Source organism: Cryptotermes secundus, unplaced genomic scaffold (genome assembly GCF_002891405.2).
Source record: "Cryptotermes secundus unplaced genomic scaffold, Csec_1.0 scaffold56, whole genome shotgun sequence".
Classification (NCBI taxonomy): domain Eukaryota; kingdom Metazoa; phylum Arthropoda; class Insecta; order Blattodea; family Kalotermitidae; genus Cryptotermes; species Cryptotermes secundus.
The window spans coordinates 963,116-980,900 of record NW_019744407.1 but is presented as its reverse complement, the minus strand read 5'-3'; the positions used below and the strand labels follow the sequence as shown (position 1 = coordinate 980,900).

Below are 17,785 nucleotides of genomic sequence, written 5' to 3'. Positions count from 1 at the left end.
TTATCGCACACTCGCAGGCTGCTATGTTTCAACTGATCATCACACTGCTGTGGGTCCGCTTATATAGCCTTGCGCTGTTGCTAGTGTGACGTGGCGGATAGCATAGGACGCTGTTGCTAGCGTGACGTCACCGCTGTTGATTAGCATTGCGTAGTTGCCAGGTTACGGGGCTCGGCTATCTTCGGCTCCGCTCGGCTCTCTTCGGCTCCGCTCGTGACGTCACCGCGCGTTGCGCATTGCGGGGTGATTACTCGCCTATTACGGGAGCGTTACGTTACTGCTGAGGGGTGGGAGGGGAGCGCTGGCTCACCCGCCGCGTCACTGCTGGTGTGGGGGTGGGCTCGGCTTTTCGCACATGTCACATTATGTTCTATAAAACATCTGTGAAATATACTGTGTGATCAGAGGCAAGTGGAGAGTAGATCTAAGTTGTGCTCCTGGAGTCATGAGTGTATCATAAATTGTTCTATATGTTGAATTATGTGCACATTGTATATGAGATGTTTCCAGTATTGCCTTCATTCATTAAGTTCAGCAGATTAGTAATGTGCATTTATTACGGTGCACCTGTGGAAATTAATTGAATATAGCAGTAATACTTCCTGTTAATACTTCTGCCACATATTATATTGAGTATTTTTTAATCTTTTGACTGTGGGGTCTAACCAGATGATCTAGAAGTCGGTCATGATCAAGAAGTTGACAGTGGGTCAGAGGATGATGATGATGATGACAGCGATACAGATCTTCTGTCACATTTGCAACGACTTTTCAGCCGTTCAATGTGTGTGTGCACACCACATCATGAGCAAAAGGTAGACTCTACAATTTCTACTTTAAACAATTTTTGGTATAGTAAATAGTCAACTAAAGGCAAACACAAATCATTTTTGATTGTGCAGCATGATATAATTAAGCTTGCAGTGCTAGATTTGTGTCTGCAGTATGTGAACATCAAAGCAAATGCAACATGCAAAATAGTGCAGAAGCATTTCATTAATATCTGTATGTGTAGTTCACCACAGTACATCTTCCACTTTTGTTGCACATACAGAGAAAGTGGTTGTATTAATTTTGAAGTATTATTTTTTTTATTGCTAGTGGGGTGGGACTAAGTCCCTTGTACTGCGGCCACTTCTGGCCAATTGTACCAGCCCCAGATGATAGGCGAAGGTAATTTTGGAGCAATTGGTGGAATGAAGATTGGCAGGGGAAACCGAAGTACTCAGAGAAAACCTGCCCCAGCGCCACTTTGTCCACCACAAATCCCACTTGATGAGACCCGGGATCGAACCTGAGCCGCCACGGTGGAAAGCCAGTGACTAACCGCTTGAGCTGTGGCGCAAAGCAGTGTACTTTGTCCTTCCAGTATTTTCTGTACACATAACTGACTTTGATAACATGATTTGCAAGAAAGATGCTACTTTTCTGTTAAGGTCCAAAGTTATATTGATGAGAACTACAGAATTGTACTCTGTAAAGTACTTAAAATATTGTTTTGTCCAGTGCAACCATTTGAGAGATTGGGAAATTTACAGTGGACGGAATAAATGTTTGCAGGCAGTTTAAAGATATAGGATTGAAAAATGGTGTGGAATACAAATAAAGATTTGTTTGGAGAACAGTCAGCATGTAATATTAACGAAGATGATGAAGATTAAACCTCGTAAAACTGCAGATTGACAGAGAGCTAAGTGGAGCTTTCCATTAAACAGTTATATTGTGCAGTTATGTAATATGAAGAAGAGAAAAATATAGCCCTAAGGCTTGCAACTCCTAAAGCAATCACATGGTATCTATCATAAATTAATAAAGGTACCTTACCGCCATCTTTGAGCCTGTTGTCTCGATAGTGTGGGACCCTCAACATCTCACAACCCTATGGGCCTTCACGGTCTGTTACAGGGATTGCTTTACTTTTTTTACTTTACAATGAAACTCCATTTAAGGTTTTGTTTTGGATCAGTGGATTTCAACTTAGAAATGAAGACAATCTTATATGAAGGAAATTTAACACTGGGATAACTTGGGATCATTGAGTAGATATTCCACTGTAAGTAGAAAGATAAACTTTTTGATTCCTAACCATTGACTTTAACTGTTCAAACTAGAATTTCCTGTGTATCAAGATAAGAACTTCCACATAAAGTAAATCAACTGAATTGAAGTTACAAATGATTTAGAATGCTATTTTTCTTGCACCAGTCAGAGACCTTAAGGAATGAAAATACTGTCTTTTTTGCACCACTATTCAAACGAAAATGTGTGCTATAGGGTGAAAGCAGGTTTTGTGTGTTCCCATAATAAATTTTTGGCTACTTTGAAGGTGGGAACAGTAACAGTGCTCCTTTTAACTTCATATTGGAATGTATCCCAAAAATCTTTTAAGGTAATTTTTCCAATTATTTGGTGCTAGCAGAATATAAATTACCTTTTTATTTACTCATAACTGATATTGTTGTTAAGTGTGTGAAGTTTAGTGAAAGATGGTGAGTGAATTTCATCCCTGTAATTTGCACAGGTGTATAGGCATCTGGAGAGAGATAGGATGGGATGGTATGGATTGAATTGATCTTTCTCAGGATAGGGACCAGTGGAGGGCTCTAGTGAACATGATAATTAACCTTTGGGTTCCATAAAATGCTGGGAAATTCTTGAGTAGCTGCAGACTTGGCGGCATCTCAAGAAGGGCTCAGCTCCATGAGTGAGTATAGGCATCTGGATGTGAAAGTCCATTCATTCATTATTCATGATACTAGACAGAGGTGAGTGGTCAACTTTACATTCTGGCCACATTTACACCACAAGAGAAAACCTCTGAGGAAATTGTGTTTTGATGTTGTGGTAAAGAGAAAAATGAGTGATTGTGAATATTTTTCAGTTTCTGTGTGGATCATTACTTTGTATGTTGAAATTACCTTTGGTAAGAATGTGAATCTGTGAAGTACTGTACCAGACATCACGGCCAAGTTGTTGGCACTTTTGTTTCATATTCATAAATCGCACACTCAGATTTTGACTTGAAGACCATATTTTCTTACTGCAGTTTTTGATGATTTTCCTCAGTTTCTTCATGCATATGCTTGGAGAAGCCTCAAGTTAGACCACAACCAGTTCCTCTCACTATGTTTTCAGTTCATAATTCATGAGGCCTTGGTAGTAATACTGCTTTAAAGAATGGCAAGCATCGTTATTTCTGTCTTGTTTACAAAACTTATGTGTCTTTCAGGCAACTCACATATCTGCACTGCCCATGGAAATAATACTTTACATTTTACGTTGGGTGGTGTCATCAGATTTGGACCTGAGATCACTGGAAATGTGTTCACATGTTTGTCGTGGATTCTACCTTTGCAGTCGAGATCCTGAAATATGGAGACTGGCTTGTGCACGGTAAATTACTAGGAAGCATTTGTCATCGTGATCACTGTCATTGCATTAATTTTCATAATCATCACTTTTGTTAAAAATAAACATATTTCTCAGCTAAGTTTTTTACATATGTATAAATTCTAGTTCCTAATTTTTGGATGTAGCTCCTGGGTTTGCAGGCAGTTTGGGCAGACATGCATATTTATGTGACTTTTATGTTTAGTGAGTTCCTTTGTGGTCTTTTATCTCTCTCCATTCTGCACAATTGTCAAGGGTGACACTATCAATTTCAAAAGTGAATTTTTCAGTGCCATGTAGACAGTAAATCTGTTACTAAATTATCAATATTAATTGGGGTTATGCAATTTGTAATTACAACACTGAGATGCAGATTTATAATCCACAGTTCTTGTTATGTAGTGTCTGGGGAGTGAATTGTGGAGGGTTAACCCCCTATGAATCATGGCGAAAAATGTTCATTGAACGTCCCAGACTGCACTTCAATGGCTGTTACATCAGTAAGACAACGTATGTGCGTAGTGGAGAAAACAATTTCCAGGATCATTTCTACAGACCTTGGCACGTGGTGGAGTACTATCGATATCTCAGGTAGACACATCCTTTTTGCATTCCTCATTGTGTTTCAGCATTCATGTTTATACTTTAATGTATAATATTTTTGTCTGTCTTTTCCAAATACAGTACTCCTTTATTTTAATTTTTTCCACAATTTCCAGTAAGTCAGAAAATCTCTTGGTGTTTTAATGTGAAGATCATGTTTGTTACTTTCATGTGTACAAGGAATTCATGTTATGGCTGACTTCAGAAACATCAAAATTTTACTCAGAAAAAGTGAAATATATGGCAAAAAAATATGTACAAAATCTTGTAGTATACTTTTGTTTATAGATATCATGCTTGTGTATAATTTATATACTATTGCATGTAGAGCCACGTCTAGGCAGCAGCTCAGTAAACTCGTTGCCATGGCAACAGACATGAATACTACAATGATGCAGCAACAGAGGTTGTGTTTTCTGCATTGTCCATGCAGAGCAGTTATAAGTGAGACGAGATTTAGAGCTTTGTGAAGGAAAATTCCCCGTGTGGTGGTGGTGTCAAATACCTCCATTATAGCCCTGCAGGTCGTATGAAGCAAAGAAAAGGGAACCCAGTGCCTGGGGTAATAACTGGGGCACCCTCTTCCCAGGGGTTATAAATATGTATACCTGGCCCTCCAGGTTGGGGGAGTCTCGAATCTGAGACAGTAAAATGTCATGAGTCCACAGGACTTGGACCTGAGAATGACTACATTGGCGATGGCCAGCAACAAATGTTCAGTTGAAAAAAAAATTGTTGGTCATGGGTCTCAAGGGGCTTGTAGGCAAGACGAATTGAGGGGCAGTAAACTGCCATTTGTAAAGTAAGTCTCACTCTTACTCTTACTGAGCTTAGTCAGTACCCCATGTGGAGGCAGGTTCAAATACCTCCACCATAACTCTGTGAGTCGTAGGAGGCGACAAAAAGGGAACCCAGTTCCTGGGATTATAACTGGGCCACACTGTTCCTGGGGGATGTGAATATTGGGACCTGACCCTCCAGGATGTAGGAGACTCAAATCAGAGACAGTAAAATATGGTCATGAGCCCCACTGGACTCAGAATCAAGAATGACTGAGCTGGCTCTCATTAGAGAGGATGTTACATAAGGACTATGACTGCAAGGGTTCAATTGGAAAAAGATCACTGGTGGTGAACCTCAAGGGGCTTGACATCAAGATGAACTGCTTGGTGGTAAACAGCCAGTCGTAAAGTAACTCTGACTCTGACTATGAGTTTAGTTAATTGATAGTCAGGCAGTGAAGAGAAGGCCTAGGAGGTTTGGGTGAAATGGTCACAGGTTAGGTGCAAGATTGCTCTGTTGAAAGTCGAGCTGTGAAGAGAAGACTTTCATGTGTGGTATTTGGAGTGTGTAATTCAGTGAGACTGCTGTAGTTCTTGTGTTAAAATATGTTGCCAGGAAATGGCGAGTGGAGACTGTAATAGACTGAGGATCCTAGTCTGTGTGTGTCACTGATCTGTAAAGTGTAGTCACGAGTCATGAGTCTATAAGTGGTAAATAAATCGAGTCACAAATCCAGACCCCCATCTATAGTCATTCACACATGTGACAATACTTTGTAGGTTCATTTTAAAAAACAAATAACTGATAGTTTTCCTGTGTCTGTCTATCTATATGTACAGGTGGCAACGCTATTCTAAGATGAATGAGTTTTGATTGCATTTGTTATTGGAGATCTTTATCAGATTTATCATCAAAATGTGCTCTTAGTCTGCTTTAGACAATGGAGACTACCACTTTTTATGCAGACCTAGTGCATTAGCAGTGTTGTAAAGCAAATAAAACCTCCATGTCTTTGCCAGTGTATGAAATCAGGCATTGAAAGTAACAGATTATTGGGAACATCATGTATTTTCAAGAATAAAATTATCTTTTTAACAGACATTGTCAAAGTAATGAGAATGGTTGTAAAGTGTTGCTTCTCATAAAATTTGCAGATATTTTAGCTATCTTTATGCTTTCTGCACAATATAAGTACAGCAGTATGAGTACTGTGTTACCTACCCTTTTTTTTTGTACTTCTTCTCAGGTTCTTTCCTGAGGGGTTGGTTCTGATGTTGACAACCCCTGATGACCCTTTGTCAAGCTTGGGACAACTAAGGCATCGTATTCCAAAAAATCCTGCCATGTTGTCGGGGCATTATTGTTTGCTTGAAGACCGTGTTGTTCTTGTCCTTCATCGACAAGACTCAGCAGTTAAAATGGCTGTTAACAATCGTAATCGTGGTAGACGAAGGGAAGGCACCCAGGACTTAGGTGAACAGACCTTTCATATGGTGAGTTTGTAAAATATATCATACAACTATGCTTGATATACCATTTCATTTAGAAGAGAACCATTTCATATGTTACACGTATTGTGTGAAGATTTTTTGTATTAAAAGTTCAAATATAGTAATAGGGTGAAAGTTTGAAGTTAACATCTGTTTAGTATATTATACTTTATCCTGATTGAAGTTGCAGATGAGCAGATCGCTATATTGTGTAATTATTTATAAATTCCTCCAATTTGTTTGTGTAAGTGAAAGCATTCAGTGACACTGTCAGTTTTTCAGAACATTTTTAAAGGTGAATTTTATTGTATGTACATGTCTCGAAAAGCCAATTCAGTATTTCTTGTGGAATTTTGGTGGAATTGTGGTTTGCTCAGGGCTCTGGTCCCATCCTGAATCCATATCACTTCTTTTCATGTGTGCCTTACTCTTCTACCCAGATGATGAAGGCAGCAGGTTCCCTTGAAATGGCAGTGGTCCGCCAGACTACAGGTGTCACAGTAATTGCTGACTGAGTTGTTTCTTTCTTTTAATGTGGGAAACCAACCAAGGAAGTCAGATTGTTCTATTTTTAACATTTTGGTATGTTGTTTATTTAGGAGCTGCAAATTGTGACATATCGAAATCGCATCCATGCTCAGCTGGTGTGGCAGCGTTATTCAGTATTTACCAGGTTCCGCAACGGTCAGGAAAATACCACAACGTTTGATCTCCCAAGAAACCGATATCCACCTTACTGGTTTTCACGCGTGAAAAGCTATACCGCAGAATCAGAAAATCCTCTCTAGTAGGGGAAATACCTATGTGGTGTGTTTATTCTGGTAAGCTCATGACCAAATATTATTATTCATGTAAATGCTTCAACTGTAACTAGTAAAGATTCTGTTAGAACAGTTCTTATTCTAATTTCATTGTGTTCAGAAAGGAGAGAATTATTTTTCAGGAAAAACTGTAAAGAATGTGCAAAATGAGGAGGAAATTTCTGGTATAAAGGACATTTTATTCAGCAGATATTATCATAGTTGCTCTGCCCCTAACTTGTGATAAGAACATTGTTGTAAATATATCATTTATTGTTTGATATAAATCACAATGTTGTGACTTCAGTTAAGTCATTCATATATGTTGTTATTTTCTATATCTGTGTGCCTGGACATAAAATATGTACTATGTACTGTTATCATTACCATGATACTGTGAGGAACTGATTGTCTTAGAAAATTCACTGTATACAGAAATGTTTTCAAATTAGATGACCAAATGACATGACATGTTTTATGGCACTCCACGTTGAAAAACTACATTCATTTTAATTACAGACCATGTTATGACTGTTACACTATAAAATTTTAGGAAATAATTAATTTGATAATCAATTTGATAACTGTAAGGGGAAGATAATGAAACCTGCTTTATGTTATTTCTTGTGATAATGGACAAGAACTGTGCTGTTGTTATATTGTGGCATGACAGCCAAAAGCCAGCGTAGTTTAACAACGAAAGTCATCCATTGCTAGGCAACAGCCAATAAACATGTTTTAGCAGCAACCAAAACACGCTCCTACATCAACAATATTCTGTCCATCGCTAGGCAACAGGCTTAATGTGTCACTCAGTGTTGGAGGAATTCTTGGAAGCAATGTTTTCTATGCAGTCTCCGCTGAGGCTATATAGGATGAACCACTGGGAATTGTTAATTAGTAATGGGTCAGATTTCAACAGTTGGAATTTGGAGATCAGAGTTTGTGACTATCAATCCTGAGTTGCACAGACACATGAGTTGGTGCATGGCGGAACATGAGAACTGTCTAGCACAAACCATATAGCGAAAACTCCGTTTAATGTTTCTTCGGAGAATAGTGGACTTGAACACCGAGCAGAGGAATATCCTAAAAAGGGAAAATTTCATCATTCAGATTATTGACTTAGGATCATTAAAAATTAATGTTAAATGAAAGGAATTCTTATATCAAGGAACACTAAATAGAGATTCCACTGCGTAATTAGGAATGGAACTACAAGCTCAAACACCTCCTATACAGATGCACATCTCTGGGATTTGAATGAAAATGATTTTTTGTATTTAAAATACATGCATAATTTATTTTGGAATCTGCATGTTGTAATTTAATTACTGTTTATTATACTCTTAAAATAATTCCATTCTCACCTTTACAGTAAAATCAGATAATTCCCCTATTCCAGGAGAATATTTAGAAATCAGTGCAGTCTGCCTACCATCATGATAACCACCAGTCAATGTGAAGTCATCAGTTTCACACAAATTCATGTGTAGGTAATGACCTGATTTTATGTTTCAGATTTTGGAATTAGTGACATCATATTAATGATGCAGCATGCTCCACATGGCAATAAAATATGTGGCATTGTCCCCAGTATGATCATTCTGTGATGTTAACTCTTTCCTTTAATATCTTCTATCCATTTTGCATGTACCAGTAATGTGAGGTGCTAAAACCTTCTCAGGCGATCAGTTCTGTCAGTGTTGAACCAAAAATCATTGTTTCAAAATCTTGGTCTCCATCACAGTCGATCACCTGAGAAGATATAAGCATATTTATTTGCCATGAAAGCTTCCAAGCTTATGTAATACAATAATATGGTGCTTATACTCTGTTATGCACGCAACTAGTTTTTCAGTGTGGAGTGTCATAAAATATGTCGTAGCTATTTGGTCACCTATTGCAGAGCATCGCATACTCTGTAATACAAATTACACAGCTTTATTTGTTATGCTGTCTTCTGTGTAATTTTTTAACTGGATCCTTCTTGTAAGTTGATTGACAATTTCCTTTTCTTGTTTGTTTGTTTGCTTCATGCATATGTTAATGAATATTAATGGTCACTTATAGTTAACTGTTTGAGACATGACTAATATAGTTACAGTTTCAAACTATCCCCAGTACATTTAAAATACTGCAGTCCATGTTATAATATTTCAACTTAAAGAGCGTTTTAAAATGAAAGTACTGCCTTGTTGAAATGCTTAATGAGAGTAACTTTTCAGTTTCTACTGTATATATGTGGAGAGAATAGTCTTAATATCATGCACCCTATAGAAAGTACTGAAAATCTGAGATATTTACAAATTGTTTCTGTGCTACATGAATTTGTATGTTGTGTAGTGATTCTAAGCTAGCCTGCTGTTCTCTTCTTCAGTCACATGTGATATATTTTAACTTCTTTGACTCTCATGTAGGTAAATGAATAAACTAACTGATGTTGCTGGATAAATATAAAACATGATACAGTGGAACCTCGCTTAACGAGCACCTCTCATAACGAGTAATTCACATAATGAGCAAAACAAATTGTAAAAAAATGACTCTCTTAATGAGCGATGTTTCGCATATCGAGTGACGAGGGGAAGTCCCAGATTCTGCACTTGCTACAGCAGTCTGTGTTTAGCACTCGTTCTGCTAGCATCTTAGTGTCGCATGTGATCACACATTTTTCCAAACTTGTGTTCAGACATATTATTTGTGATTTTTTTTGTGCAAAAATGTCCCCGAAGAAAAAGCCGCAAAAAGACAGCCATAAGAGAATAAAAATAACTGTAGAAATGAAACATAAAATCACTGAAAAGTGAGACCGAGGTGTGAGCGTGGCTGATCTAGCACGCACATAAAATCGGTCTACATCAACGATTTGCACGATTTGGAGTTGCATTGTGTTTCACAGCAAGAAGCTGTGGAGGAGAGTTTGTCAGAGGAGGAGGAGGTAACAGCAAAGCAACAATCTTCTGGCACAATTAGAGAAATGCTGAAAGCATGGGAAACTGTTGCATCATACGTTGAGAAACATCACCCTAATAAGGCAGTGGCTATGCGCGCTACAAATGTATTTATTTAATGATAATGCTGTGTCGCATTTTCACCAAATTTTGAAGCGTTGGCAAAAACAAATGTCTCTAGACAGATTTCTAGTAAAAAAGAATTAGATATGTATCATAAATAATAAACTAATTATTTCGATTTTTTTTTCTGCAAATCGAATTCGCATTCCAGGTTGGTTCATTCCGCATAGAAGAAAAGATGAATATGATTCACGCTCCTTAACAATGTATATATAATTTTCTTTGAATAAACGTTATACATAAAATTTTTTGAGTATTTTTTTCAGCATGGAATGCATTATCGTATTTTACATTAATTTATATGGGAAAAATTATTTCGCTTAACAAGTGTTTCACATTACGAGTAAGATTCTGGAACGAATTATGCTCATTAAGCGAGGTTCCACTGTAGTTGAGATCTTCAGTAGTTTCTGTTTTTGTCAACTTTTAATTTATTTTAAGTAGGCTGAACAAAATGCCTTTTGCTAAAGTTTCATGATAACTGCAGTGCCACCTTGAGTTTATAATGAAAGTTTATGAAATTAAAAAAAAATATATATTATTCTAACAGACACTTGTAATATCTTAAAGTGGTTGAAATATGTAACAAGTCTGGCCTTTAATGTTCAGTTACATATAATAAAATATTGCGTTAAGGTTGGATTGATGATGCAGGTGTGGCAATGTTTCTACTTCTTTGGGGTGGTTATTGTGAGGATATACAAAATTAAAAGTAACTCAACATTTTCATCATTAGGGCTGTCTGAACTGAAGAGATAAAGACTTCTCAAACTTATCTAAGCTCTTCTACTTGCAGCTGACTGCTGATTGGATACTTCTTCGAGCAAAAATTTTTGCTGTGCACTCACAAGTTGCTCTATAAGCATACATATGAGAATGAACTAGTCAACTTATATTGAACTGGGTAACATACCAACACAGAATGCAGCTTAAATTTCACTAATGCGTGACATACATATATTGCATTACAGGTTCTTCTGAACAGCATGACTGGAATAGACAGTTGGAACTTTCTCATTTTACATGTGTAAGAATTGGTTGAGAGAATAAACACTTTGATTCATATTGAACTATAGTAACAAACCAACAGACGATGCAATCCAAATGTCACTAATACTTCACATGTGCATTATGTTCTGGGGTGTTGTGCCCACCATAATTGGAATACATGCAGCTTTCTGGCATTATATGCATAATATATAGTTGTGGAACTGCCATTATACCTAACTCCATAACTGTAAAGAGAATTTTATTATTTAATTGATATATAAAACAGCCCACAATTAGATCCTGTCCTGTGGGTGAATCTAGTCCAACCTTCGCCTCACCCTTTACCTAATGGATAGGTACATCTGATGAAAATTGTGTTAATCTAAATGTTATATAGGGTCCTGTCTTTTGGGATGCAACATTGTGAAGTGAGGTAGAAGTTCACCTACATTCCTCTAAAACATCTTTGAACTTTTACCAGACTACACGGCATCACATCCCAGAAGACAATACTCTTCATAGTCACTGCTCTGAGAACCCTACATCCAATATATATTATTTAAATAACACATTTTGCTGATTAATTCTACATATTCACAGTCTGGGGCCTGGTGATGGTGAGCAGGTAACTCAAAAGAACAGTGTCAGTATTTATTGAATATACATTGCATTGACTGTTTATGTGACAGAAGTAAATTGTTATATACCACAGGATGCAAGAGTATAAGATTTTGTTTGGTAAGTTCTCCTTTTCTGAACAATTCATAGACGTACTTTGAGTTTCTCATGTGGTAATGTTTATTGTTAATGTGTTTAACCCCTTATGTCTTACCTTAAGTGACGTTGTATAGCATGGGAGCTGTTGTAAATACATGGTGCGTTCAAGTTCTAAGGTCTCCGATTTTCTCACAATAATCATACAAAAAATTTGAAACTTCTGTCACTTTTCAATGTAATCTCCCTGCAGCCTTACACATTTTTCACAACGTCAGTGCCATGATTCCATGGCCGCTGTGAACACTTCTGTAGGAGTCTGTTTTGACCACTGGAAAATCGCTGATGCAATAGCAGCACAACTGGTGAATGTGCGACCACAGAGAGTGTCTTTCGTCACTGGAAAAGCCAAAAATCGCTAGGAGCCAGGTCAGGTGAGTAGGGAGCATGAGAAACCACTTCAAGGTTGTTTTCATGAAGAAACTGCTGTGTTGCTTACGCCCAATGCACTGTGCATTGTCCTGGTGAAAGAGCACACGTGCAGCCTTTTCTGGCCGTTTTTCTCGCAGTGCTGGAAGGAGCTTGTTCTTCAAAACATCTTGGTAGGATGCATCTGTCACCGTAGTGCCCTTTGGAATGCAATGAGTAAGGATTACACCATCGCTGTCCCAAAACATGGCCACCATCATTTTTTCAGTACTGGTGCTTACCTGAAATTTTTTTGGTGGCGGTGAGTCTGTGTGCTTCCATTGAGCTGACTGGCGCTTCGTTTCAGGATTGAAAAACGGCATCCATGTCTCATCTATTGTCACAATTGATGAAAAGAAAGTCCCATTCATGCCTTCATCACATGTCAACATCACCTGGCAAATTGCCATGCGCCCAGCCTTGTGGTCGTCCGCCAGCATGCGTGGCACCCACCTGGAGGACACTTTCTGCATTCACAGGTCTTCATGCAGGATTGTGTGCACAGATCCCACGGAAATGCCAACTTTGGAGGCGATGTTTTCCACACTCAATCAGCGATCCTCCAAAACAACTTTCTCAACTCGCTCGACTATGTTGTCAGACCGGCTGGTGCGAGGCTGAGATTGTTTTGGTTCGTTGTCACACAATGTTCAGCCTTCTTTCAACTGTCGCAACCATGAACGCACATTTTTCACATTCATGACACCATCACCACATGTCTCACTCAACTGGCGATGAATTTCAGTGGGTGTCACACCACGCAAGTGGAGAAAACGAATGGTTACTCGCTGTTCTTGTAACGAAAACATCGCCATTTTAGGTATCAAAAACACTCCTCACTCTCACCACCACCACCACTAGAGTTCTGTGTGCCATACAGTCCTGCATTCACAAAGAGTGCACACGTATTTTAAACTAAACCGCATGTGTCTATCTGCTCCCAGCCCTGAGAAAAAAAATTGGAGACCGTAGAACTTGAACGCCCCTCGTACCTAATTACGATGTTACTTCATGTAGTCCAGCATGTCCTGCTTGGGCAGTATTTGGCCTACCATTGAAACAATGAGTTGAGCTTAGTTTGGGGACATTGCATGTGAATACTATTTGAAAACTGTTTGGTAACACAATTTCCAGAACAGGTTTGCCCAACCATATGACCACAGTACATTGTTCCCCTGAACTAGGTAAGTTTTTATTCTATATTAAAAGAATATGATCACAGTATGAAATGGTATGTTGCAAATATGCTGCCTGATTTTCTGGGAATTCATATATATAAACTCTGTTGCTCTTCTCTCAGGATTACACAACAAAGAACAGTGTACAATCTCACTTGCTCAACAGTAAATGAATGCAGATAAACCACATCTTGGTTATTGTCCACAGGATGCAGCCTTGTAATACACCCCATATTTCATAATGTTTGGGAGAGATTGTGATTCTCAATGTGAAATTAGCGGTATTGCTGTAAAATTATGTTCCATAGGTGTACTAATGTTCATGTTGATTTTATGAGTTAACGAGCAAATTTTATGTAAACTATGCCTACTGCATAAAGTATACCTTCTGTTTAAATTAATATTTCTAATAAATTTTGCACTGTAAAAATCGTTTTGATTAATATGCTTACATATATTTGTATATGTATGCAGAACATTCTCCGTAGACTGCAATTCCCATAAAAGATCAGGCACCGCTTGTCTAAAATGTATGTAGCTTTCATTATTTGTTACACATCTTGCTTATGAAAATAGCTATGTTGTATTATTGTAATTTTTCTTTATGTATGTCCAGTACAGTAGCTTTCATAATTTTTTATTATTCATCTGTAATAGGACAATGGAACCGATTGTTTTCATTTTTCTCATTATAGTGAAATCCCCCCTCCCCCACCCTTTTCCCTGTGTTATTTAACAATGCATTCAATATTCAGAATGTGTAGTGTTGAATTGTAGGAAGAGTGATGGACTGGAATGGATTTGGTGGGAAGTGGCTACAGCCTAATTGTGGCACTATCCCTGCCCCCCGCCTGAAAGGAATGGGTGAAACCACAAAATATTTCAGTCACGATAACCAGTGTCCCTGCTAAGATTTAAACCAAACGCTTCCCAAACACAAGCCCACATTGAGACCAGCTTGTTTGGTATGAAATTCTTGTTCTGGTGGTGCTCTGTGAATACAACTTGTAATTGCCGTTCCGTTAAATGTTATTCTAAGGTATTATGATTTATAAAGTTCAGAGTTCCCCCCACCCTCCACCTTCCATTTCTTATAATCATCTGAATATGAGATTTAGAATTTGAATACATGGACTGCTAATGGTTCACCTGTCCATAGCCAAGACCCACAATGCAGATCCAGTTTCAGTATATTGTAATTTATGTATAAACAGTCTTAATGTTTAAGTGGTAATAAGTTATATAAGTTTTAATAAAGAGAAATATAAGGAAATCTGTTGGCATTCATGAACGTTTTAACCTTGTGATACATGGATTAAGGTGATGAAGTTCATCACTGTGTTATGTCTATGCTGGACTTCATGGTTATACAAAAAGCAGGTTGTGAAGTTGCTTAGTCTTAAATTTATACTTGGCTTAATGATTTGTTGTGTGTTCTAATAAATATATTTCAAATCATTTGGGCTTAGTTCAGCATTCAGAAAAATTTTAAATGTATGTAATTCAATCTTTAATGAATGAAGTGTCTTTGAGTATTCCATTCAAGTACAATGTGCTGATGTGTGTGGAAGTAGGGCATTCAGTACACCACTTTTCTTCAATTAATTTTACAAAACTATTGGAATTTTTTTCCAGCCTAGAAAACCAAGATTAACGGCCGTGGGGATCCATTGCGCTAACCACATGACACCCTCTATCCATGAAAGTTGGCACTAACTTTGCAAGTGAGCGGCAGTTGTTCGATCAGTATAGTTCACTTGCGGACTACAGGCCACAGAGTTTTTTTAGTTGGAAATTATTATTTTAGACTCAAAAACGCACTTCAGAAACTCCAGGGAGAAATTATTCTATAAACTGGTAAGGGCTCCTGAATAAAATGGAAACTATTTGGTGGTAGAGCCTGAACATTGCCCCTTTCCAAGAGGTTTCATTGCATATATCTTGCAGTTCATATTCTTGTCACTTTTCTGTATAATAACAAACAGTGTTTCACATATTGGTACCCATAACTGATCTGGGAGTACTGCAAAAATTCATGGTATGTTTGGGCAAAACATACAAAAGCATATTTCTAGAGAGCTTGAGAAAATATATATGTTTTGAATAGAGTACATATTTTTTCATGGCAGATGATCAAAAATGCACCTCAAAATGGAAGACAGCATAAATAACAAATTAATTTAAGTCAACAAAATAATACAAATAATTTTATGTGAATCACATCATTTGCTGATGACATTAGGTTATGGAGTGGTGACTTATGCTACATTAATGTGACGACCCAATCTGAATGTAGGCCAGGCTCTAGACCATGATATGACTTAATAATTTAAAAAAAAATATATTGTGATCCTTTTATATATTGAACAGATTTGTCAGTAATTTTTTTCCATTTCTGGTAGCTAAGCAGAAATGGAAAATGCCCCACTTGAATATGATAAGAATTTCTAATGCTGCAGCAGATTATCCTTTAAACTATGAAATCAAAATTTTTTACTACAACTGATTGTAATTTGCTTCACGAATTACACAATTTAGTTTGTATACCAGCCTCAGAACACAATGTCTTGCACCTCCTTGACAACTCTCATATATAATTAATAGTTTTAACATAATCTGAAATTTAACATTGCAAATGTCACAGGCCACCATTAGACACAATCCTGAGCTAGGGCAGTCTATCTTTCATCTTCAGATTCACCGTATTGTTATCCTCTCATCTATTTCCATGCAGGCATTCCCGAAGAGATTTGGATACCCAAATTCAGTACACATTCATTGTCTCCTAGATCACAGCCACGTGCTAGATTTTACTACCTTAACAGTACTAGGTAAAATTTGAAACATTGGCACTAAACTTTTACAGTCCAAAAGAAACCTTAGCTTTCTTGCCATGCTACAGCCTTGGTGTTAAGATAGAGGTAAGAAGTTAGATTTACACAATGGCTACTTTACCTCTGGCAAAAGAGCCTCTAGTACCCATTGGCTAGGAGGCTGGGTGGACTCCCAGAGCTGGTCTGGATGTGGTAGGAAAGAGATCTCCACTTAGAATAGAACCTCCATTATCCAGTCGTTTAGCCTATAGCCTAATCACAGCACTGACTGAGTTATCCAGTTCATAAACAACGCTAGGTGAAATGTTCCTCGTTGTGAAGGCCTAATATTTCTTACATGTACTTCTGTAAGATAATTATATGTTTGTTTGAATAAATATGTTGAGGCACAAATGTGAACATGGATGTTAAATGCATTTATGAAAGCAAACATGATTATTTAATTTTTATTTATGCTGTTTCCCAATTATATTTTGTATGTTATCCTCTTGTTTATCAAAAAATATTTTAGTTTCCCTTACAGAGTGAACTTCCATTACATATATTCTCATTCTTAACCACCAGGTGTTCTCTGTTGAATGTATACACTAAAACTCAAATTCCACCATTCACGTGTGTGGAAGAAAGGGAAGCAATATAAACTACTTACTAGCTGACATACTCATCAGTATATTATTCACAGGCTACAACTAAGACAGATACAATGTATTATAAATGTAAACTTTTGCTTGTGTTTTAAGCAACAAACTTTTGTATGTAGACTTAACATTGTCTTCATATTTGCTCAGGAATAAGATATGTTTTTGTAGTACATGTCATTGTTTGGCCATATATCATATCCAAATCTGAATCCACATCATCACATATTTTATTCAAAGTAATGAATTAATGATTCGGTGTCTGAAAGAACTTACATGCTTCTTCTTTCAAGAAAAGTAATTCAGAAGATCTATATTAATACGAATGTACGAGTATATTAAGTAGGCTAATTATAAAAACCTTATCTGTATAGCCCAAGTCACAATATTAACAAAGTCTGAAACATGCATTCAAGGTATATCAATGCCTTAGTTCTTAATGGTTCTACATCCACATTTTGTGGAAAACTGTAAGGAGAAACAGGATACAGTATTTGAAACATGAATAGTTAAAACATTGGAGAGAGAAAATGATTTTTTTATTTATATGGCGATTTCACTCTGTTTATTGTGGATATAAAGCCTTATGCCCTAAGGAACTAAATGCGTTTATTATCCAAAAAAATAAATAAAATTTGAGATAGAAGCATTAAGAAATTATGCGACAATATCTGACCTCATAAATATTACTATCTTCTGGGATGTGATACCCAGTAATTCGGTAGGTAAGTTCCTGTATAACAAATTCTGTGACATCACATTCCAAGAAGACAATAGTCCTAATAGTCACCACCATGAGAACCTCAAATATCATGTACCT

General features: G+C 37.2%; 1 protein-coding gene across 3 annotated transcripts in view; it reads left to right on the top strand.

The window, feature by feature from the left end:
* The window catches only part of LOC111874661 (F-box only protein 9), a 20,487-nt gene extending 5,338 nt beyond the window's left edge, over window positions 1-15,149 (top strand). Inside the window, exons 3-8 of one of the 3 annotated variants that reach the window (XM_033755551.1) lie at window positions 670-815; window positions 3,230-3,393; window positions 3,793-3,981; window positions 6,023-6,269; window positions 6,866-7,087; window positions 15,129-15,149. In XM_033755551.1, coding sequence (XP_033611442.1) covers window positions 670-815; window positions 3,230-3,393; window positions 3,793-3,981; window positions 6,023-6,269; window positions 6,866-7,054 — 935 coding nt within the window. In that variant the 3' untranslated portion in view covers window positions 7,055-7,087; window positions 15,129-15,149. Of the gene's footprint in view, window positions 1-669; window positions 816-3,229; window positions 3,394-3,792; window positions 3,982-6,022; window positions 6,270-6,865; window positions 7,412-10,939; window positions 12,085-15,128 lie in introns of those variants that run through there. The other 2 variants (XM_023870355.2, XM_023870354.2) reach the window with 2 other exon arrangements.
* Window positions 15,150-17,785: the final 2,636 nt, after the last annotated feature.